The 25261-nt window shown below is 45.0% G+C and overlaps 1 protein-coding gene across 1 annotated transcript in view; it reads right to left on the reverse strand.

Moving 5' to 3' along the window:
* The window catches only part of LOC139576697 (sialate:O-sulfotransferase 2-like), a 131353-nt gene that overhangs the window by 7205 nt on the left and 98887 nt on the right, over positions 1-25261 (reverse strand). The window contains exons 4-8 of the mRNA XM_071403040.1: positions 16186-16370; positions 13155-13276; positions 12612-12786; positions 2306-2470; positions 599-799 (exon numbers count right to left, since the gene is read on the reverse strand). Of these exons, the coding sequence (XP_071259141.1) occupies positions 599-799; positions 2306-2470; positions 12612-12786; positions 13155-13276; positions 16186-16370 (848 nt within the window). The remainder of the gene's footprint in view (positions 1-598; positions 800-2305; positions 2471-12611; positions 12787-13154; positions 13277-16185; positions 16371-25261) is intronic.

A 25261-nucleotide genomic window follows, 5' to 3' on the forward strand; every position in this document is an offset into this window, starting at 1 on the left:
TGTGACTGGGTTTTGATGGGGAATATTTTATTATGTTACTTAAATTAAAGCACTGGTGCATCAGTAAACTCTAGGGGGTTTTAATAAAGAGAGAGCCACTGAAAATGGGCATGCAGTAGCATGATGGGGAAAAGGCATATCCACAGTATGCCAAGCCTGTTCATATCTGTTGATTTCACCTAGTCATGACTCATCAATAATTTACATCACATACCCTTATTACTGTGTAATTATACTAATGTAATTACTGTTACAAGTATTGTAATTACTAATGATTGTACTTACACTGTAGTTACAGCAGTAACCCTATTAATCTTAGCTCTAACCCAAACTCTAGCTTCATGTCCACACCTCGGCTCAACCCCAACCCTAACCCTAAGTACAGTATAAGTACAGTTTATTAAAGAGCACTGTAATATAAAGTGTAACTGACAGTTGATTAGATGAATCATTTTCATTGCAAGACAGAGGAAGGACACAATGCACAAATACAGTAGGTCGAAAAAAGTTTAAAAAATAAGCTTTGGCATTCGCTGAGGACGAGATACTTTTTGTGGACACAGTGACAACATGTTGTCATCATTGGCTAAAGTCTCACCTTTCCCTCTCCAGTGGGCCTGCGAGGCGAATCCAATATGGCCTCCATACTTGCGGTTGAACTCAGCCATGAGGGCTTTGTAAGGGTTGCGGATCATGACGATGCTGGCGTCAAAGGCTTCAATCTCCTTCTTGCCACTCTCATGTGTTTTAATGCAGATGGTCCTACCACTCCGCCAATGGTCTCGCTCACCTTTGAAGCCTTAGAAAAAAGTATATATATACAGTACCAGTCAAAAGTTTGGACACACCTACTCATTCAAGGGTTTTTCTTTATTTGTACTATTTTCTACATTGTAGAATAATAGTGAAGACATCAAAACTATGAAATAACACATATGGAATCATGTAGTAACAAAAAAAGTGTTAAACAAATCAAAATATATTTAGATTTGAGATTCTTCAAAGTAGCCACCCTTTGCCTTAATGACAGCTTTGCACACTCTTGGCATTCTCTCAACCAGCTTCATTAGGTAGTCACCTGGAATTCATTTCAATTAACAGCTGTGCCTTGTTGAAAGTTAAAATAATTTATTTCCTTCTTAATGCGTTTGAGCCAATCAGTTGTGTTGTGACAAGGTAGGGGTGGTATACAGATGATAGCCCTATTTGGTAAAAGTCCAAGTCCATATTAGGGCAAGAACAGCTCAAATAAGCAAAGTGAAACGACAGTCCATCGTTACTTTAGGACATGAAGGTCAGTCAATGCAGAAAATTTCAAGAACTTTGAAAGTTTCTTCATGTTCAGTCGCAAAAACCATCAAGCGCTATGATGAAACTGAGAGCCTCATGAGGACCGCCACAGGAAAGGAAGACCTAGAGTTACCTCTGTTGCAGAGGATAAGTTCATTAGAGTTACCAGCCTCAGAAATTGCAACTAAAATAAATGCTTCACGGAGTTCAAGTAACAGACACATCTCAACATCAACTGTTCAGAGAAGACTTGAATCAGGCCTTCATGGTTAAATTGCTGCAAAGAAACCACTACTAAAGGACAACAATAAGAAGAAGAGACTTGCTTGGGCCAAGGAACGAGCAATGGACATTAGACCGGTGGAAATCTGTCCTTTGGTCTGATGAGTCCATATCGGTTTCAACCGGCGTGTCTTTGTGAGACGCAGAGTAGGTGAACAGATGATCTCTGCATATGTGGTTCCCTCCGTGAAGCATGGAGGAGGAGGTGTGATGGTGTGGGGGTGCTTTGCTGGTGACACTGTCTGTGATTTATTTAGAATTCAAGGCACACTTACCCAGCATGGCTACCACAGCATTCTGTAGCGATACACCATCTCATCTGGTTTGCCCTTCGTGGGACTATAATTTGTTTTTCAACTTGACAATGACCCAACACAACTCCAGGCTGTGTATGGGCTATTTGACCAAGAAGGAGTGTTGCATCAGATGACCTGGCCTCCACAATCACCCAACCTCAACCTAATTTAACACTTTTTTGGTTACTACATGATTCCATATGTGTTATTTCATAGTTTTGATGTCTTCACTATTATTCCACAATGTAGAAAATAGTACAAATAAAGAAAAATCCTTGAATGAGTAGCAGTTCTAAAACTTTGGACCGGTAGTGTATATATATATATATGGAAATGCATAAAGTGTATTTTTACTGTGTAAGTGACTGCATGACTTCCCGATGTATGACTAGCCAGTACCCATGTCATATTTTACGTCTAGGTGAGGCCTACAGTACCTTTGTTGTAGAGGGAGCCATCAAAGTAGTAGCTGCCTGTGTAGAAGCCGGTGGCCAGCTCTATGAGGTGGCGGGCCCATGTGTTGCCAGCCCCGGGGAAGCTGGCCAGGGCAATCAGCTGCTTGGAACGCGTGGGCAGGAAGCGCCGGTCCATGCAGCGGTTATCTGAGGGAACACAGGATAGAACACAGGTCACACACGTGATACACAATAATGAATGAGAAAATTAAATACACAGACTTATTTGTGTTCCTTACTAAAAATAGTCTTATTAACCTGCCACAGAATTGAAATAGCTGGACAGTGAGTGAGAATGTCAAAGGGTCTCTGTACTTTAGCTTGACAGTAGGAATCTCAAACGGCTTCTGTAAGCCCCTGAAGGACTGGTGAACATAGACAGCTCTTGCAGGGTCATACATCCTAGACCTAGAGCAGACATGTGTTTCTACTATAGAGGAAAAAATATGTAATGCCTTTGAAATCCAGTCATTGCTTCAAATGTCCTGCACTGTAAAGACAAATCAATAACTTGCTTGTAACAGATGACATTCACATTCTGACTATCTATGAAACTCACTTGGATAATACCTTTGATGATTCAGTGGTAGCAATACATGGTTATAACATCTACCGTAAAGACAGAAATGCCAATGGGGTCGTGTTGCGGTCTATATTCAAAACAGTTCCTGTATAGCTTAGAGAGGATCTCATGTTAAATACTGTAATATGGCTACAGGTTTATCTGCCTCACCTAAATAACATTCTTGTGTGAAGCTGCTATAGACCACCAAGTGCTAATAGTCAGTATCTGGATAATATGTGTGAAATGCTTGATAATGTATGTGATTTCAACAGAGAGGTATATTTTCTGGGTGATTTAAATATTGACTGGCTTTAGTCAAGAAAAAACTGTAACCAGTGCCTGCAACCTGGTTCAGGTTACAGTCAACCTACCAGGGTAGTTACAAACAGCACAGGAATGAAATCCTCAACATGTATTGATCACATCTTTACCAATGCTGCAGAAATGTGCTTTAAAGCAGTATACAAATCCATAGGATGTATTGATAACAATATAGTAGCCATATCTAGGAAAACCAAAGTTCCAAAGGCTGGGCATAATATAGTGTATAAGAGGTCATACAATAAGTATTGAAATTATTCTTATGTTGATGATGTAATTAATATTTTCTGGTCTGTGGTGTGTAATGAGGAGCAACCAGACGCTGCACTTGACGCATTTATGAAATTACTTATTTCAGTTACTAATAAGCATGCCCCCATGAAGAAAATTACTGAAAAACAGTTAAATCCTCTTGGATTGATGAGGAATTTAAATGTTTTATGGTTGAGACGGATAAGGTAAAAGATATGGCAAATAGGTCTGGCAGCACAACCGATTGGAAAATGTACCGCAAATTGAGAAATCATGTGACTCAGCTAAATAAAACATAAAAAATAAACTGTACTATGAAAAAGAAATGATATAAAGAATGATGGTAAAAAGCTTTGGAGCACCTTAAATGATTTTTTTGCCAAAAAGGCAAGCCCGGCTCCATCATTCATTGAATCAAATGGCTCATTCATCACAAAACCCACTGATATTACCAACTACTTTAATGATTTTTTTAATTGGCAAGATTAGCAAACTTAGGCATGACATGCCAGCAACAAACGCTGACACTGCACATCCAAGTATATCTGACCAAATTATGAAAGACAAACATTGTATTTTTGAATTCCGTAAAGTGAGTGTGGAAGATGTGAAAAAAGTATTGTTGTCTATCAACAATGACAAGCCACCAGGGTTTGACAATCTGGATAATAATAGCGGACAATATTGCCATATCTTCAATTTAAGCCTACTAGAAAGTGTGTGCCCTCAGGCCTGGAGGGAAGCAAAAGTAATTCCACTACCCAAGAATAGTAAAGCCTCCTTTACTGGCTCAAATAGCCAACCAATCAGCCTGTTACCAACCCTTAATAAACTTTTGGAAAAGTTGTGTTTGACCAGATACAATGCTATTTTACAGTAAACAAATTGACAACAGACTTTCAGCATGCTTATAGGGAAGGACATTCAACAGCACTTACACAAATGACTGGCTGGGAGAAATTGATGATAAAAAGATTGTGGTGGCAATTCTTTTCAACTTCAGTGTGGCTTTTGACATTATCAATCATAGTCTGCTGCTGGAAAAACGTATGTGTTATAGCTTTACACCCCGTGCCATATTTTGGATAAAGAATTAGCTATCTAACAGAACACAGACGGTGTTCTTTAATGGAAGCCTCACCAACATAATCCAGGTAGAATCAGGAATTCCCCAAGGCAGCTGTTTAGGCCACTAACTTTATTCAATCTTTCCTAACGACATGCCACTGGTTTGAGTAAAGCCAGTGTGTCTATGTATGGGGATGACTCAACACTATACATGTCAGCTACTACAGCGACTGAAATGACTGCAGTTAGTTTCAGAATGGGTGGCAAGGAATATGTTAGTCCTAAATATTTCAAAAACTAAAATCATTGTATTGGGACAAATCATTCACTAAACGCTAAACCTCAACTAAATCTTATAATGAATAATGTGAAAATTTTGCAAGTTGACGTGACTAAACTGCTTGGAGTAACCCTGGACTGTAAACTGACATGGTGAAAACATATTGATACAACTGTAGCTAAGATGGGGAGAAGTCTGTCCATAATAAAGTGCTGCTCTGCCTTCTTAACAACAGTATCAACAAGGCAGGTCCTACAGGCCTTAGTTTTGTCGCACCTGGACTACTGTTCAGCCGCGTGGTCAGGTGCCACAAAGAGGGACTTGGGAAAATTACAACTGGCTCAGAACAGTGCAGCACGCCTGGCCCTTAAATGTGCACGTAGAGGTAACATTAATAATATGCATGTCAATCTCTCATGGCTCAAAGTAGAGGAGAGATTGACCTCATCGCTACTTGTTTTGTTATTTTGTTAAGAAGTAGTGACACCCATGCATACCCCACAAGACATGCCACCAGAGGTCTCTTCACAATCCCCAAGTCCAGAACAGACTATGGGAGGCGCACAGTACTACATAGAGCCATGACTACATGGAACTCTATTCCACATAAGGTAACTGATACAAGCAGTAGAATCAGATTTTAAGAATGAGTAAAAGTATACCTTATGGAACAGCGGGGAGCAGGGACTGTGAAGAGACACACACAAAGGTACAGACACATGCATACACACACAAGTGCTAGCATACGCACTCTACACACATACATTGTACTATTGTTGTATGGTGGTATTATATATTTTGTATTGTAGATACAGTGCATTTGTTATTCAGACCCATCTACACACAATTCCCCATAATGACAAAGCAAAAACAGTTTTTATTTTATTTTTGCAAATGTATTAAAAATAAAAACTGAAATATGACATTTACATAAGTATTCAGACCCTTTACTCAGTACTTTGTTGAAGCACCTTTGGCAGCGATTACAGCCTTGAGTCTTCTTGCTTATGACGTTACAAGCTTGGCACACCTGTATTTGGGGAGTTTCTCCCATTCTTCACACACACTATTTGGGGAGTTTCTCCCATTCTTCTCTGCAGATCCTCTCAAGCTCTGTCAGGTTGGAGGGGGAGCGTCGCTGCCTAGCTATTTTCAGGTCTCTCCAGATATGTTCGATCCAGGCTCTGGCTGGGCCACTCAAGGACATTCAGAGACTTGTCTCGAAGCCACTACTGCGTTGTCTTGGCTGTGCTCTTAGGGCCGTTGTCTTGTTGGAAGGTGAACCTTCACCCGAGTATGAGGTCCTGAGCGGTCTGGAGCAGGTTTTCATCAAGGACCTCTCTCTGTACTTTGCTCCATTCTTCTTTCACTCGAGCCTGACTAGTCTCCCAATCCCTGCTGCTGAAAAACTGCCCCAAAGCATGATGCTGCCACCACCATGCTTCACTGTAGGGATGGTGCAAAATTTCCTCCAGATGTGACGCTTGGCATTCAGGCCAAAAAGTTCAATCTTGGTTTCATAAAACCAGAGAATCTTGTTTCTCACTCATGGTCTGAAAGTCCTTTAGGTGCTGTTTGGCAAACTCCAAGCGTGCTGTCATGCGCTTTTTACTGAGGAGTGGCTTCCGTCTGGCCACTCTACTATAAAGGCCTGATTGGTGGAGTGCTGCAGAGATGGTTGTCCTTCTGGAAGGTTCTCCCATCCCCACAGAGGAACTCTGGACCTCTGTCAGAGTGACCATCGGGTCCTTGCCCCCCTCCCTGACCAAGGCCCTTCTGCCCCGATTGCTCAGTTTGGCCAGCTCTAGGAAGAGTCTTGGTGGTTCCAAACTTCTTCCATTTAAGATTGATGGAGGCCAATGTGTTCTTGGGGACCTTCATTGCTGCAGACATGTTTTGGTACCCTTCCCCAGATTTGTGCCTCGACACAATCCTGTCTCAGAGCTCTACGTACAATTCCTTCGACTTCTAGGCTTGGTTTTTGCTCTAACATGCACTGTCAACTGAAGGACCTTATATAGACAGGTGTCTGTGCCCTTCCAAATCATGTCCAATCAATTTAATTTACCACAGGTGGATTCCAATCAAGTTGTAGAAACATCTCAAGGATGATCAATGGAAACAGGATTCACCTCTTTAAAAAAAAAAAAACTGTTTTTGCTTTGTCATTATGGGGTATTGTATGTAGATTTAAGAGGGGGAACAAATATTTTATCCACTTCAGAATAAGGGTTGTAACGTAACAATATGTAGAAAAGGTCAAGGGGTCTGAAAACTTTCCGAATGCACTGTATGTAGTGGTGTAATAATATAATATGATGTAATGTTTTATATTTTGTTTTATATGTAATGTAAGTGCCTTAATGTATTTGGACCTCAGGAAGAGTCACTGCTGCCTTGGTTAATGGGGATCCCTAACAAATACAAATACGGTGACACTCTTGAACTAGAGATTGCTTCATATATGTGTAAGCTAAGTCACCCTTGATACAAGTTCCTGCTTAGCAACAGTGTAATGTGATGTACTACAAGGCAAAGGCCTGTGAGTAACATCACTGCAGTGGTGTAAAGTACTTAAGTAAAAATATATTAAAGTACTACTTAAGTAGTTTGTTGGACTTTACTTCACTATTCTTATTTTTTGACAACTTTTACTTTTACGTCACTACATTACTATTTTCCCTAACACCCAAAAATACTAAATTTTTCTCAAAAATACTAATTTTCAATGCTTAGCAGGACAGGATTTTTTTCTCCAAATTCACACACTTGGGTGCTGTCTGGTTTGCTTAATATAAAGAATTTTACATTATTTATACTTTTACTTTTACTGTTGATACTTAAGTATATTTTAGCAATTACATTTACTTGCAATACTTAAGTAATACTTAAGTAAGACTTTTACTCAAGTAGTATTTTACTGGATGACTCACTTTTACTTGAGTCATTTTCTATTAAGGTATCTTTACTTTTACTCATGTATGACAATTGAGTACTTTTTCCACCACTGTGTGACTGCAGGACTTGGTTGGTGTGAGAGCAGCCCTGTGGTGGTTATAATGTTGCAACTCTGGAGACTGTTTTAAGGAAGCAAGAGATGATACAATACGTCAGTTTGTGTTCTGGGACAGCTGTTGATGCACAGGCTTTCGTCATACTGGAGCAGAAAATAAAGGTCACATGAAACATGGCCAGTGATTAAGAAACAAAGAATTGTGCAATTTATATAGCCAATGTGTATACTACAGAATGTTTACGTTTTAAAATGTATTTGACTGTTTTTTTATTGTATCCTTATATAATATGACTGGTCCAGAACAGTATGTTGTTGTACATTGCTTATTAGAGCCTCTATTTCCAGTTCTGAATGTAAGAAGAGCTGCTGCAGCAGTAGGGCAGCATTGCTCACAGCCTCTCTGGGCATCCATCCACTGAGGTGAGAGAAAAAAGCAGCAGCAGCATCCATGGTGATGGTAAAGTGTAGTGTAAAGTGTGGTGTATCACAGGGCAGCTCTCTAGGCCCTCTACTCTTTTTAACTTTTACCAATGACCTGCCATGTATGTCCATGTATGCTGATGATTTAACCACAGCTAATGAGTCAGCTAATGTGCATCAGCAACCACAGCTAATGAGTCACTGAAACCCTTAACAAAGAGTTGCAGTCAGTTTTGGAATGGGTGGATAGTAATAAACTAGCCCTGAAAATCTCTAAAACTAAGAGCATTGTATTTGGTACAAATCATTCCTTAAATTCAAAACCGCAGCTAAATCTGGTGATGAATGGTGTGACTGTTGAACAAGTTGAGGAGATTAAATAACTTAGTGTTACCTTAGATTGTAAACAGTCATGGTCAAAACATATAGATTCAATGATTGTAAAGATGAGGAGATATCTGTCCGTAATAAATAGTTCCTCTGCTTTTTTGACACCACACTCCCCAAAGCAAGTCCTGCAGGCTCTAGTTTTATCTCATCTTGATTATTGTCCAGTCATATGGTCAAGTGTTGCAAAGAAAGACCTAGTTAAGCTGCAGCTGGCACAGAACAGAGCGGCACATCTTGCTCTTCATTGTAATCCGAGGGCTAATATTAATACTATGCATTCCAGTCACTCTTGGCTAAGAGTTGAGGAAATTCCAAATTGTTTGCATAGTTAATTTACACACAGCACTGACACACACACTTACCCCACCAGACATGTCACCAGGGGTCTTTTCACAGTTCCCAGGTCCAGAACAAATTCAAGGAAATGTACAGTATTATACAGAGCCATGAGTGCATAGAACTCCCTTCCATGTTATATAGCGCAAGGGAACAGCAAACCTGGTTTCAAAAAACAAATAAAGCAACACCTCTCCCCCATGTGACCTACTTGTTGTGTGTATGTACTTATAGATGCACACACACACTACATGTTAATGTTTTTAAATGTAAATTGTAATGTATTTTATCTGCAATGTATTTTTCGTTATTTGTCGGACCCCAGTAAGACTAGCTGTCACCATTGGTGTCGGCTAATGGGAATCATAATAAATCAAATCAACTGGTGATGGTGTGAAAGCAGTGGGCTAGCTGTTTCACAAGAACACTCTCACCCATGCTCAGAAACACTGTACACAAATGGTTTGCTGTACCACTTCCAGCACTCTGCCATTCTCTTCTACTTAAAGAGCATTTTTTATTTTTTTATTTTTTTATTTATTTTATTTCACCTTTATTTAACCAGGTAGGCTAGTTGAGAACAAGTTCTCATTTGCAACTGCGACCTGGCCAAGATAAAGCATAGCAGTGTGAACAGACAACACAGAGTTACACATGGAGTAAACAATAAACAAGTCAATAACATGGTAGAAAAAAAAGAGAATCTATATACAATGTGTGCAAAAGGCATGAGGTAGGCAATAAATCGAATAATTACAATTTAGCAGATTAACACTGGAGTGATAAATCATCAGATGATCATGTGCAAGAAGAGATACTGGTGTGCAAAAGAGCAGAAAAGTAAATAAATAAAAGCAGTATGGGGGGTGAGGTAGGTAAATTGGGTGGGTAGTTTACAGATGGACTATGTACAGCTGCAGCGATCGGTTAGCTGCTCGGATAGCAGATTTTTAAAGTTGTTGAGGGAGATAAAAGTCTCCAACTTCAGAGATTTTTGCAATTCGTTCCAGTCGCAGGCAGCAGAGAACTGGAAGTGGTGGGTCGTATAAGGTGCTTTAGTAACAAAACGAATGGCACTGTGATAAACTGCATCCAGTTTGCTGAGTAGAGTATTGGAAGCTATTTTGTAGATGACATCGCCGAAGTCGAGGATCGGTAGGATAGTCAGTTTTACTAGGGTAAGTTTGGCGGCGTGAGTGAAGGAGGCTTTGTTGCGGAATAGAAAGCCGATTCTTGATTTGATTTTGGATTGGAGATGTTTGATATGAGTCTGGAAGGAGAGTTTGCAGTCTAGCCAGACACCTAGGTACTTATAGATGTCCACATATTCTAGGTCGGAACCGTCCAGGGTGGTGATGCTAGTCGGGCGTGCGGGTGCAGACAGCGAACGGTTGAAAAGCATGCATTTGGTTTTACTAGCGTTTAAGAGCAGTTGGAGGCCACGGAAGGAGTGTTGTATGGCATTGAAGCTCGTTTGGAGGTTAGATAGCACAGTGTCCAAGGAAGGGCCGGAAGTATATAGAATGGTGTCGTCTGCGTAGAGGTGGATCAGGGAATCGCCCGCAGCAAGAGCAACATCATTGATGTATACAGAGAAAAGAGTCGGCCCGAGAATTGAACCCTGTGGTACCCCCATAGAGACTGCCAGAGGACCGGACAACATGCCCTCCGATTTGACACACTGAACTCTGTCTGCAAAGTAGTTGGTGAACCAGGCAAGGCAGTCATTAGAAAAACCGAGGCTACTGAGTCTGCCGATAAGAATATGGTGATTGACAGAGTCGAAAGCCTTGGCCAGGTCGATGAAGACGGCTGCACAGTAATGTCTTTTATCGATGGCGGTTATGATATCGTTTAGTACCTTGAGCGTGGCTGAGGTGCACCCGTGACCGGCTCGGAAACCGGATTGCACAGCGGAGAAGGTACGGTGGGATTCGAGATGGTCAGTGATCTGTTCGTTGACTTGGCTTTCGAAGACCTTAGATAGGCAGGGCAGGATGGATATAGGTCTGTAACAGTTTGGGTCCAGGGTGTCTCCCCCTTTGAAGAGGGGGATGACCGCGGCAGCTTTCCAATCCTTGGGGATCTCAGATGATACGAAGGAGAGGTTGAACAGGCTGGTAATAGGGGGTGCGACAATGGCGGCGGACAGTTTCAGAAATAGGGGGTCCAGATTGTCAAGCCCAGCTGATTTGTATGGGTCCAGGTTTTCCAGCTCTTTCAGAACATCTGCTATCTGGATATGGGTAAAGGAGAAGCTGGGGAGGCTTGGGCGAGTAGCAGCGGGGGGGGGGCGGGGCTGTTGGCCAAGGTTGGAGTCGCCAGGAGGAAGGCATGGCCAGCCATTGAGAAATGCTTGTTGAAGTCTTCGATTATCACGGATTTATCGGTGGTGACCGTGTTACCTAGCCTCAGTGCAGTGGGCAGCTGGGAGGAGGTGCTCTTGTTCTCCATGGACTTTACAGTATCCCAGAACTTTTTGGAGTTAGAGCTACAGGATGCAAATTTCTGCTTGAAAAAGCTGGCCTTTGCTTTCCTGACTGACTGCGTGTATTGGTTCCTGACTTCCCTGAACAGTTGCATATCGCGGGGGCTCTTCGATGCTATTGCAGTTCGCCACAGGATGTTTTTGTGCTGGTCGAGGGCAGTCAGGTCTGGAGTGAACCAAGGGCTATATCTGTTCTTGGTTCTGCATTTTTTGAACGGAGCATGCTTGTCTAATATGGTGAGGAAGTAACTTTTAAAGAATGACCAGGCATCCTCAACTGACGGGATGAGGTCAATATCCTTCCAGGGTACCCGGGCCAGGTCGATTAGAAAGGCCTGCTCGCAGAAGTGTTTTAGGGAGCGTTTGACAGTGATGAGGGGTGGTCGTTTGACCGCGGACCCGTGGCGGATACAGGCAATGAGGCAGTGATCGCTGAGATCTTGATTGAAGACAGCAGAGGTGTATTTGGAGGGCAGGTTGGTCAGGATAATGTCTATTAGGGTGCCCATGTTTACGGATTTAGGGTTGTACCTGGTGGGTTCCTTGATGATTTGTGTGAGATTGAGGGCATCAAGCTTGGATTGTAGGACTGCCGGGGTGTTAAGCATATCCCAGTTTAGGTCACCTAACAGAACAAACTCTGAAGCTAGATGGGGAGCGATCAATTCACAGATGGTGTCCAGGGCACAGCTGGGAGCTGAGGGGGGTCGGTAGCAGGCGGCAACAGTGAGAGACTTATTTTTGGAGAGATTAATTTTTAAAATTAGAAGTTCGAACTGTTTGGGCATAGACCTGGAAAGTATGACAGAACTTAGATTGCAACTCCTCCCCCTTTGGCAGTTCTATCTTGACGGAAAGTGTTATAGTTGGGTATGGAAATCCCAGAATTTTTGGTGGCCTTCCTAAGCCAGGATTCGGACACGGCAAGGACATCAGGGTTGGCAGAGTGTGCTAAAGCGGTGAGTAAGGCAAACTTAGGGAGGAGGCTTCTGATGTTGACATGCATGAGGCCAAGCATCAAAACAAATACATGGAAATCCATCCTTTAATATGAATAACATTGGTAATGGTAATTGATGTAGTTATATCCAGTCACTACAACTAGAGAGGGCTTAGAAGGATGAGGTCAGTGACAGATAGTGGCTTGTTTACCTTGGACCTGTGTCTGGTACACCACAAAGTACTCGTCATTCCCACAGCTCTCAAACTCCTCGCCATGGCAGCGGTGCAGGCACATGTCCTCATCCTCCATCTCATGGAGGGAGAAGTGGGGGGTGGGGAACCCACAGAGACACCTGTCTCCAGCCAGGACTGCTAGGGACAGCTCCTGGAGGACAGGAAGGAGGGAGCACAGGAACATCAGAGAGAGAAAGATGATGTATAGGCATATGATACACACACTGATACACGCACACACACACACACACACACACACACAGTGTTTTTAACATACAATGTTAAGTTACATATTCGACACACATTGACATCACATTGACGTCTTACATCAGCAGTTACTTAATAATAAATAGTTGAAACAACTAGATTTTTTTTTACAGTGGAAGCATGTGCAGGCACACATACACATGACATGTACGCACACATGCACATAACACAAATACACCTGCTCTCACTCAAACAATACCAAGCAAACAGACATCACAATCTCACACATCACAATATGTACATTTCCCTCACCTTCTCCGTACACATGTCCACACACTTCTCCACTGACATGTTCTGGATGACAGCGCTGATGGGCAGGGCCAGGGTGACATTGTCAGGCCTGTGGAAGCACCCCTTAAAGATGGCACTCCCATCTGAACCAAGGACAAACACAACATACTAGATTAGTATCAATCACTAACACATTTTCATGTGTGTTCTGACTGAACAAAGCTTTCAGTTTGACCCCTATAGTATCCACTGACCCCTCCCTTGGCCTCACTAGGAACCTAACACAAAGCATGAGGCCCTGACCCAGCAGTGGCCTGCACTGAGCAGTTACCATCACATCAGGGACTGCCTGGCTCTCCTGCACTGGCTGTCTCAACACCCTTTAGCCTCAAGCTGTCCCTATGGGCTACCACAGTGCACACACTGTAGAACAGCAAATAACAGGCCCAACCATACTGTAGAACAGCAAATAACAGGCCCAGCCATACTGTCGAACAGCAAATAACAGGCCCAACCATACTGTAGAACAGCAAATAACAGGCCCACCCATACTGTAGAACAGCAAATAACAGGCCCAGCCATACTGTAGAACAGCAAATAACAGGCCCAGCCATACTGTAGAACAGCAAATAACAGGCCCAACCATACTGTAGAACAGCAAATAACAGGCCCAGCCATACTGTAGAACAGCAAATAACAGGCCCAACCATACTGTAGAACAGCAAATAACAGGCCCAACCATACTGTAGAACAGCAAATAACAGGCCCAGCCATACTGTAGAACAGCAAATAACAGGCCCAACCATACTGTAGAACAGCAAATAACAGGCCCAGCCATACTGTAGAACAGCAAATAACAGGCCCAGCCATACTGTAGAACAGCAAATAACAGGCCCAGCCATGCTGTAGAACAGTAAATAACAGGCCCAACCACACTGTAGAACAGCAAATAACAGGCCCAACCACACTGTAGAACAGTAAATAACAGGCCAACCATACTGTAGAACAGCAAATAACAGGCACATTGACACTTTCGCTCGCTCTCTCTGTCTCTCAGTTCAGCTATTCTCTGTCAATAAGTCCATCTTCCTCTATCTCCTCCGCCTGCCGTCTCAAAAAAGACACCCTTTCCTTTTTTGGTAATGAAATGCTTAATTGGAGCTTCCTCGGCTAGCGTGTCACTTAACTATATAAATTATCAGTCCAGGGCCCCGAGAACTAGAGCACCATTCTAACTCTATTAGGTCTGTGTGTCTTACTCATCATGGTAACATATCATAGATGCAAATATTAAGCTGCATGAAGTGCATGTATGTTAGCCTAGGTCTAATGTGTGGGGAGACTACACATGATCTTTCTGATTCAGTATTACAAATAGGTATATAGAGATAGGGGAAAGGGACATGATAACGGGAAAGGAAAGGGTGAAAGAGAGGTAGGAGTTTTTACTCAGAGAATTGGGTCTTATGTCTCTACAAACATTCTGCTGCTGATCAGAGGGGAAAATGGGAGGCTGCACTGTTTCCCAGGCAACCTGATGATAACAGTCTGCAGTGCAGAGGACAACAGAGGGCAAAACATCCTCCCGTTCATTTCCTCTTTTGAAGCATGCAGCGGGGTTCTTGTCACATGATTACTGCGATCAGGGTCAGAGGTGTCAGAGCATGCTCAAACACATTTGAAAAAGAGCAACGCTCAGCCATCTGGAATATGCATGCTTCAGCAAACAGGAAAAAAGGAGAAATAACAACAATTACAGAACAGTGTTGTTATTTTAACCCCGAATATAAACAAGCTTGGAGCCTCTTCCAATAGATATACTACCATAGATTGTGGATTGGTGTCTATGTGCATATCGTTTAAGAGACCTAGGAGATAGTAGAAGTGGTGGAGGAGGAAGGGTTTGAGAGGGAGTAAAAGGAGAGGGAGGAGGTGCACCCTACCCTGTTGCCTCTGAACATCCTATCACACTTAACTACCCGTCCCACCCATAGACATTAATATCAGTACATAGCGATAACGCGGACGTCATCCATGTATTCCTGTGGAAAACTCCTGATGGCGTATGAAGCCGGAAGTATTTGAATTTGAAGTTTGCCATTTTGCTGAATGGGCCTGAACGGCACCAAAAAATTGCTCATGTGGTCGTTTTCATCCTGCATGAGAGAGTCAACCAGAAGCCTCCTTGTAGCCTGCCGGCCCGTGATTGGTCTATGTCAGCACGTGGTCCTGTGTGACGATAAATGTAGTAGTATTTCATGAAATATCTAGATTTGTATTGAACTTTAAAATAATTCACTGTGGGGATCAAACTTGATAATCCAACACGGCTGTCTCGAGTCCAACACGGCTGTCTCGATTTTTTTTATTTAGCCCTTTGGCGATCGTAGGCTTTCTAGGGCACACCAGGGTTTTTGTTCTCACAAAACAAGAGCCGTGTTAAAGTGAAAAACACGGCTCGCTGGGCTAGGTAGCTCAGCTCTTTGGGGGAAAAGTAAACAACTAAACCGGGTTGCACCCGACCCTGGCAAAAGAATTCACCGTCAAACCACCAAAAACTATAGTGTAATTGTCTATAGATTGTCTTTGGTATAATTGTTTTTAATAACCTGCCCAGGGACTGCGGTTGAAAATTAGCCGGCTGGCTAAAACCGGCACTTTTACTGAAACGTTGATTAATGTGCACTGTCCCTGTAAAAATAAAATAAATAAACGCAAATAAATTATAAATAAATAAACAATAAATTATAATAAATAAATATTTTTATTTTTTTTATATTTATTAGCATTGATTGCAAAACAGTGCCAGGGACTGTGTAGAATCCTTTCAAGTATCTAGTTTGCAGTTAGTTAACCTATAATTAAAAAATAAATAATTAGCCTATAATATGAGGTAGAAGTCAGTCATGTTGAAAAAGAACAGCACTGTGGTATGATTGCCTGGCTGCTCCTATCAGTACCCCTCTGTTTGTCATTGTGTGGGGTGCACCATGCCCCCTTAGTGGAGTACCCATGCCCAGGTGGAGTGTGGTGATAGGTGGTTAAAGCTCACAGTGGCGCGCTGACTCCTGGCTCAGCTCCAGTCTGTAGATGGACAGGCGATTGGCCCCTCCACACAGGTTGCCCTTGTCGCCCTTACACTGCATGATGCATTCACTCTCAGAGGCGTTGGGGGCCTGGATCTTGTGGCCACAGTAGCACTCCGCCCCAAACTCTAGGCCTGAATACAGGTATCCCCTGGTGAAAGGAAAACAGAGCGGGTTAACATGTTAATATCATCAATAATGGGGGGGATCACGTGACCCTTGAACGAGGTGGCCACATGAACTGACAGCTCCGCACAAGTAATTTCCAATTCTTATTCTTACCTTCACTTCAAGTTAAACCCCATTAGCTTTAGTCAAAAAATCCATGGTGGTTACAAAAGTGACATTTTTGCGCTGACTCGAGCAATAGCAGTGGAAAAAGCCTCAGAGAAACAACTAGCTTCAGAAAAAGCTAGCGCCATTAGCCAGGAGCATGAGGACCGTCCCTTCCCGAGGCCCAACAACTGCCAACCTCATCCTCTGTCGCAGACATCCTTTCTGAGCTGAGATCCAAACATACAGAACTCAACATCAAACTCAGCTCAGTGTGATAGGGGACAAAGTGACGACCCTGGAAAATGCCTTGCCTGACATCAACAACAAGATAGCCATCAACGTAGGGCGCCTGGATGAGCCAGAGTGGGGAATACAATCATTGGAAAACTCAATGGCAGGTGCAGTGAAAACAATAGCATATGCTGAAAAGGAAACAGAGCATCTGGAAGAGAAAACAAAGGACCTGGAAAATAGGGGGTGAAGGAATAACTGTGTTCTATTAACCCTGTCCAAAAAAGAAGAGGGAAACATGTCACTGATGCGCTACCTACAATACAACCCCCCAGAGTGGCTCCACCTGTCCACCGATAGGCCCATAGAACTGGAGAGAGCTCACCGAGCACTGAGGCCCCCACCAGCAGCCAGACAACCACCGCGCCCAATCGCCATACGTTTCCTGAGATTTCACTGACAAGGAACGAGTGCTACAGGCGGTGAAAATCAACACCATTCCAGTGTAAAACGCTAAACTCACCTTGCACCAAGACCTGTCAGCTGGAATACGTCGAAAGCGCCGAGAGTTTGACGAGGTGAAGAAACACTTCATTAACCCGAGGCATCTTCAGGGGATTCAAATACCCAAACGCATTCAGGATTCTTCACCAATGAGCCCTGTCACACTTCAAAACTCCCGAAGAGGCAAATAGGTTTTTGAAGGACAATCCTGGCCACTGAGAAACGGACCAATGACTAAAAGCGATTACTGTTATTACTATTGGAGGTAAGACAACATATCTGCCATCCAATAACCCAGCCACCCCGCGAAATGTAATTATAGCCGTCTATTTATTATTTTTGGGGGCTGCATAAGGGATTGGTCCTATAGCCTAACCTAGGCCTGCTAAAGATTTTGCCTACTTTTATTTCCACATTTTTTGCCCCTTTTTTGATCTTGTCTCATCACTGCAACTCCCCAAAGAGCTCAGGAGGCGAAGGTCGAGTCATGCGTCCTCCAAAACATGACCCGCCAAGCCGCGCTTCTTAACACCCGCCCGCTTAACCAGGAAGCCAGCCGCACCAATGTGTCGGCGGAAACACCGTTCAACTGACGACGAGGTCAGCCTGCAGGCACCCGGCCCGCCACAAGGAGTCGCTAGAGAGCGATGAGCCAAGTAAAGCCCTCCCGGCCAAACCATCCCCTAACCCGGACGACGCTGTGCCAGTTGTGCGCCACCCTATGGGATTCCCGATCAAGGCCAGTTGTGATACAGCTGCGCCTCTCGGGAGGTGACTTACTTCCCCTTTTATGTCAAGTGAGAAAATTCACCATTTACAGGCTGTTATCTTGTTTGTAGAACATATAGGCTATTTGGCAGACAAAGTGATCAGACACTGTGTCAATTCAATATCAGGCCTATAGCTTACTTTTACATTTTTATTCAGAATTTTCACCTCGCAAGGCTGCCAGCCCAGAAGGCATTCCTAGCCTCGTCCTCAAAGCATGCGCAGACCAGTTGGCTGGTGTGTTTACGGACATATTCAAACAATCCCTATCCCAGTCTGCTGTTCCCACATGCTTCAAGATGGCCACCATTGTTCATGTTCCCAAGAAAGCTAAGGTAACTGAGCTAAACGACTACCGCCCCGTAGCACTCACTTCCGTCATCATGAAGTGCTTTGAGAGACTAGTCAAGGATCATATCACCTCCACCCTATCTGACACCCTAGACCGGCTCCAACTTGCTTACCACCCCAATAGGTTCACAGACGACGCAATCGCAACCACACTGCACACCGCCCTAACCCATCTGGACAAGAGGAATACCTATGTGAGAATGCTGTTCATCGATTACAGCTCATCATTTAACACCATAGTACCCTCCAAACTCGTCATTAAGCTTGAGACCCTGGGTCTTGACCCCGCCCTGTGCAACTGGGTCCTGGACTTCCTGACGGGCCGCCCCCAGGTGGTGAGGGTGGGAAACAACAACTCCACCCCGCTGATCCTCAACACTGGGGCCCCACAAGGGTGTGTTCTCAGCCCTCTCCTGTACTCCCTGTTCACCCAAGACTGCGTGGCCATGCACGCCTCCAACTCACTCATCAAGTTTGCAGACGACACTACAGTGGTAGGCTTGATTACCGACAACGACGAGACGGCCTACAGGGAGGAGGTGAGGGCCCTCGGAGTATGGTGTCAGGAAAATAACCACACACTCAACGTCAACAAAACAAAGGAGATGATCGTGGACTTCAGGAAACAGCAGAGGGAGCACCCCTGTCACGTTCCTGACCTGTTTTCCCTTGTTTTTGTATTTATTTAGTATGGTCAGGGCGTGAGTTGGGTGGGTTGTCGATGTGTGATTTTTATGTTGGGATTTTGTGTGTTCGGCCTGGTATGATTCTCAATCAGAGGCAGCTGTCAATCGTTGTCCCTGATTGAGAATTAGGCAGCCGGGGTTTCACGTGGTTTTTGTGGGTGTTTGTTCTTGTGTCAGTGTTTCGCCACACGGGACTGTCACGGTAGTTATTTTGTTATTTTGTATCGCATATTGTTATGTTATATATTAAATCACCATGGAAACTAACCACTCTGCGTATTGGTCCGATCCTTCTCGCCTCGCCTCTCCTCGTCCGAGGAGGAGGAAGAAAATGACTATCGTTACAGAAACACCCACCGCCAAAGGACTAAGCGGAGTGGAAAAGGGCAGCGACAGCAGCAGCAGAAACAGACACAGGACTCCTGGACTTGGGAGGAGATCCTGGATGGCAAGGGACCCTGGGCTCAGCCAGGGGAATATCGCCGTCCCAAGGCGGAGTTGGAGGCAGCGAAGGCAGAGAGGTGCTGTTATGAGGAGGCAGCGCGGCGACGCGGTTGGGAGCCCGAGAGTCAGACCCAAAAATTTCTTGGGGGGGGGGCACACGCGGAGTGTGGCAAAGCCAGGTAGGAGACCTGAGCCAACTCCCCGTGCTTACCGTGGAGTGAGAGGGCGTCGTACTGGTCAGACACCGTGTTATGCGGTGGAGCGCACGGTGTCCCCAGTATGCGTGCTTAGCCCAGTGCGGGCTATTCCACCTCGCCGCACTGGTAGGGCTAGGTTGGGCATCGAGCCGGGTGTCATGAAGCCGGCCCAACGCATCTGGTCTCCAGTGCGTCTCCTCGGGCCGGCGTACATGGCACCAGCCTTACAAATGGTGTCCCCGGTTCGCCAGCATAGCCCACTGCGGGCTATTCCACCTCGCCGCACTGGCAGGGCTACGGGGACCATTCAACCTGGTAAGGTTGGGCAGGCTCGGTGCTCAAGAGCGCGTGTACTCCTTCACGGTCCGGTATATCCGGTTCCACCTCCACGTACCAGTCCTCCGGTGGCAGCCCCCCGCACCAGGCTGTCTCTCCGTCTTCTCTCTCCAGTTGCTCCCACCTGTCCAGCGCTGTCAGAGCCTTCCTCCTCTCCAGCGCAGCCAGAGTCTGAGCTGCCTGCCTGCCCAGCGCTGTCTGAGCTGCCTGCCTGCCCAGCGCTGTCTGAGCTGCCTGCCTGCCCAGCGCTGTCTGAACTGCCTGCCTGCCCAGCACTGTCTGAGCTGCCTGCCTGCCCAGCGCTGTCTGAGCTGCCCGTCTGTCCCGAGCCGTCAGAGCTGCCCGTCTGTCCCGAGCCGTCAGAGCCGCCCGTCTGTCCCGAGCCGCTAGAGCCGTCCGCCAGACAGGAGCAGCCAGAGCCGTCCGCCAGACAGGAGCAGCCAGAGCCGTCCGCCAGACAGGAGCAGCCAGAGCCGTCCGCCAGACAGGAGCAGCCAGAGCCGTCCGCCAGACAGGAGCAGCCAGAGCCGTCCGCCAGACAGGAGCAGCCAGAGCCGTCCGCCAGACAGGAGCAGCAAGAGCCGTCCGCCAGACAGGAGCAGCGAGAGCCGTCCGCCAGACAGGATCAGCCAGAGCCGTCCGCTAGACATGACCAGCCAGAGCCGTCCGCCAGCCATGACCAGCCAGAGCCGTCAGCCAGCCATGACCAGCCAGAGCCGTCAGCCAGCCAGGAGCTGCCAGAGCCAGCCAGCATGGAGCTGCCAGAGCCAGCCAGCATGGAGCTGCCAGAGCCAGCCAGCATGGAGCTGCCAGAGCCGCCAGCCAGCCAGGAGCTGCCAGAGCCGCCAGCCAGCCAGGAGCTGCCAGAGCCGCCAGCCAGCCAGGAGCTGCCAGAGCCGCCAGCCAGCCAGAATCTGCCAGAGCCGCCCGCCAGCCAGGATCTGCCCCTCAGTCCGGTGCTACCCCTTGGTTCAGTGGGGTTGATATGGAGGGTGGTTGTGGTTAGGAAGCCACGGGGGCGATTAAGGAGGCGGGAAAAAACATTGTTTAAGTGGGGTCCACGTCCCGCGCCCTCATGGAGTCTGTTTCTGACAGTTTGAGCAGACACATGCACATTTGTGGCCTGCTGGAGGTCATTTTGCAGGGCTCTGGCAGTGCTCCTCCTGCTCAAAGGCGGAGGTAGCGGTCCTGCTGCTGGGTTGTTGCCCTTCTACGGCCTCCTCCACGTCTCCTGATGTACTGGCCTGTCTCCTGGTAGCGTCTCCATGCTCTGGACACTACGCTGACAGACACAGCAAACCTTCTTGCCACAGCTCGCATTGATGTGCCATCCTGGATGAGCTGCAGTACCTGAGCCACTTGTGTGGGTTGCAGACTCTGTCTCGTGCTACCACTAGAGTGAGAGCACCGCCAGCATTCAAAAGTGACCAAAACATCAGCCAGGAAGCATAGGAACTAAGAAGTGGTCTGTGGTCACCACCTGCAGAATCACTCCTTTATTGGGGGTGTCTGGCTAATTGCCTATAATTTCCACCATTTGTCTATTCCATTTGCACAACAGCATGTGAAATTTATTGTCAATCAGTGTTGCTTCCTAAGTGGACAGTTTGATTTCACAGAAGTGTGATTGACTTGGAGTTACATTGTGTTGTTTAAGTGTTCCCTTTATTTTTTTGAGCAGTGTATATTAAATCACTATGGAAACTAACCACTCTGCGTATTGGTCCGATACTTCTCGCCTCTCCTCGTCCGAGGACTGTAGTGGAGAAGGTGGAAAGTTTTAAGTTCCTCGGCGTATACATCACGGACAAACTGAATTAGTTCACCCACACAGACAGCGTGGTGAAGAAGGCGCAACACCGCCTCTTCAACCTCAGGAGTCTGAAGAAATTCGGCTTGTCACCAAAAACACTCACAAACTTTTACAGATGCACAATCAAGAGCATCCTGTCGGGCTGTATCACCGCCTGTTACAGCAACTGCTCCGCCCACAACCGTACGGCTCTCCAGAGGGTAGTGAGGTCTGCACAACGCAACACGGGGGGCAAACTACACTCTATACTCCTCTCTAAACTGGTCATCTCTGTATACCCATCGCAAGGGTATACCCATCGCAAGTTTTATTTTTTAAACCCTCATAGGCCTCACTCCCCCCTATCTGAGATACCTACTGCAGCCCTCATCCTCCACATACAACACCCGTTCTGCCAGTCACATTCTTTTAAAGGTCCCCAAAGCACTCACATCCCTGGGTCGCTCCTCTTTTCAGTTCGCTGCAGCTAGCGACTGGAACAATCTGCAAAAAACACTCAAACTGGACCGTTTTATCCACATCTCTTCATGCAAAGACTCAATCATGGACACTCTTACTGACTGTTGTGACTGCTTTGTGTGATGTATTGCTATCTCTACCCTCTTGCCCTTTGTGCTGTTGTCTGTGCCCAATAATGTTTGTACCATGTTTTGTGCTGCTACCATGTTGTGCTGCTGCCATGTTGTGTTGCTACCATGTTGTTGTCATGTTGTGTTACTACCATGCTGTGTTTTCATGTGTTGCTGCCATGCTATGTTGTTGTCTTAGGTCTCTCTTTATGTAGTGATGTGTGTTTTATCCTATATTTTTGTCCTATATTTTTTTTTTTTTTTAATCACCCGTCCCCGCAGGAGGCCTTTTGCCTTTTGGAAGGCCATCGTTGTAAATAAGAAGTTTTTCTTAGCTGACTTGCCTAGTTAAATAAAGGTATAATAAAAAAATAAAAAATAAAACTTTCAGATCACGCCTTTGTCCGCCTTCACTTTGACCTCTGTAAAAACATCCCGAGGTCAAAGACCTGGAAATTCAACACCTCCATGTTATGAAACAAAGCATTCCATTCATTGGTCACTAAATGGATAGACAACTACTGTACTCACAAGACAAGAAAGACTCTCCTGTTTCTCCGGCCACAATGTGGGATGCTGCCAAAGCCACATTAAGAGGTCATCTAATTGCATATGTTTCCTCTTAGAAAAAGCAATGGAAGCACACAGGTTAGATCTTGAGAGGGAGCTGGAACGTTGCGAAAAAGTACATAAACAATCCCCAGACAGTGCCACCTGGAGTCAACCTAAAACAGCCAAAGTCAACCTAACAGTGTTGCTCGTCCTTCCGGCCCATAAGCTTGCTGGATTTCGACTACAACATAATTACCAAATTGCTCGCCAAAGACTAAACACTCCTCTTTCCAAAATAACAAAAACGTACCAAACTAGATTTACTAGAGACAGGTACTCTTCTGATTACTTTCGCCGTCTTTTTGATATTATAGATCAAGTAAACGCACAGAAGACCCCTGTCCTGCTGGCTTCACTGGATGCTGAGAAGGCGTTCAACAGGATGGAGTGGAGCTTTCTGTTCTCAGTCTTAGAAAAGTTCAATATGGACCCAAACTTTATTAAATGGATGCTCGCTGTCCCCTCTGCTCTACTTATTGGGGGCAGAGCCTTTGGTGGAGTTGATAAGGAGCAATCCAAGTATTATGGGTGTTTATGCAGGCGGCCTTCAGTACAAGATTTCACTCCACGCGGAAGATGTCTTGCTCTACATATTCCACATCCTGAGAAATTAAGAGGACAAGTACATCAGAGTGTCTAGTTTGAGAAACAGACGCCTCCCAAGTCCTCAACTGGCAGCTTCATTAAATAGTACCTGCAAAACACCAGTCTCAACGTCAACAGTGAAGAGGCGACTGTTGTTCTGATTCTTTAATCAGGACAACCGTTTTCAGCTGTGCTAACATAATTGCAAAATGGTTTTCTAATGATCAATTAGCCTTTTAAAATGATGAACTTGGATTAGCTAACACAAAGTGCCATTGGAACACAGGTGTGATGGTTGCTGGTAATGGGCCTCTGTACGCCTATGTAGATATTCCATAAAACATCTGCCGCTTCCAGCTACAACAGTCATTTACATTTACATTAACAATGTCTACACTGTATTTCTGATCAACTTGATGTTATTTTAATGGACAAAAAACGTGCTTTCTTTTAAAAAACCAGGGCATTTCGAAGTGACGACAAACCTTTGAATGGTAGTGTAATGTATATGCATGTGTTTTGGAGTTGTAGAGAGATTTTTGCAATCTATACATACTGTACTGTACTTCTGCACACAAAATATTAGATGTACAGTTTGATATGACCCTGTGTCTCTATCTTCAGAATGCTCAGCAGGAATTTTTTCTTGATCCAGACATAGAAAAGGTGTTTAAGACTATCACATACTTTGCTAAAAAATGTATTATCTACTGTGAGCTTCTAATTCCTCTCCTACATTTAAAATGTGGATTGACCAGACTGTTGACTTTCTTCCTCTTTAAAAGCTCACTTATGACCTCTGCAAGAGACAGCCCAGGTCTAATGGACTCTGGTCTCCACTATTCAACTATATTTCAAACTGGACAGAGTGAATGGGGTGATTAAGGAAAGCGCGTACCCACTAACTAGCTAGCCATTTCACATCTGTTACACTCACCCCCCTTTCAACCTCCTCCTTTTCCGTAGCAACCAGTGATCCGGGTCAACAGCATCAATGTAACAGTATAACTTCAAACCGTCCCCTCGCCCCGACACGGGCGCGAACCAGGGACCTTCTGCACACATCAACAACTGACACCCACGAAGCGTCGTTACCCATCGCTCCACAAAAGCCGCAGCCCTTGCAGAGCAAGGGGAACCACTACTTCTAGGTTTCAGAGCAAGTGACTTAACTGATTGGAACGCTATTAGCGCGTACCCGCTAACTAGCTAGCCATTTCACATCCGTTACACTTGTTGTCTCAGGAAAAGCTGAAAATAGCTAACTGTTAGGGATTTTATGAATAATGACTAAATGATCTATACATTTAACGTAGAACTATAACTAAAACTACCCTGTCATTGTATGATTGTATGAAATGTATTAGAATCATACCTCTATAAATCTGATGTGTGTAGTTTTAGTCAGAATTAGGACAAGGACTTTTTGTTCCTTTTTAGTATGAAAGCAGGGTGCAAGTGTGAGACAATGTATGAGATAAGAGGTGATATCGACAGACAAGCTCTACTACTGTGTTCCTCACAGGACATTGTTCCCCACCCAGGGAGGGGAGAGACCTTGGGCTTGTAGTAGATTGTATAACAGGTGGCAGACAATGTATGACAGGAAGACTTGTGAACTATATTGTCATTGTTTCTGAGAGGAGGAGGGACATTTATGACGAGATGTG

This window comes from Salvelinus alpinus, chromosome 5, assembly GCF_045679555.1.
Source record: "Salvelinus alpinus chromosome 5, SLU_Salpinus.1, whole genome shotgun sequence".
NCBI classification, from domain to species: domain Eukaryota; kingdom Metazoa; phylum Chordata; class Actinopteri; order Salmoniformes; family Salmonidae; genus Salvelinus; species Salvelinus alpinus.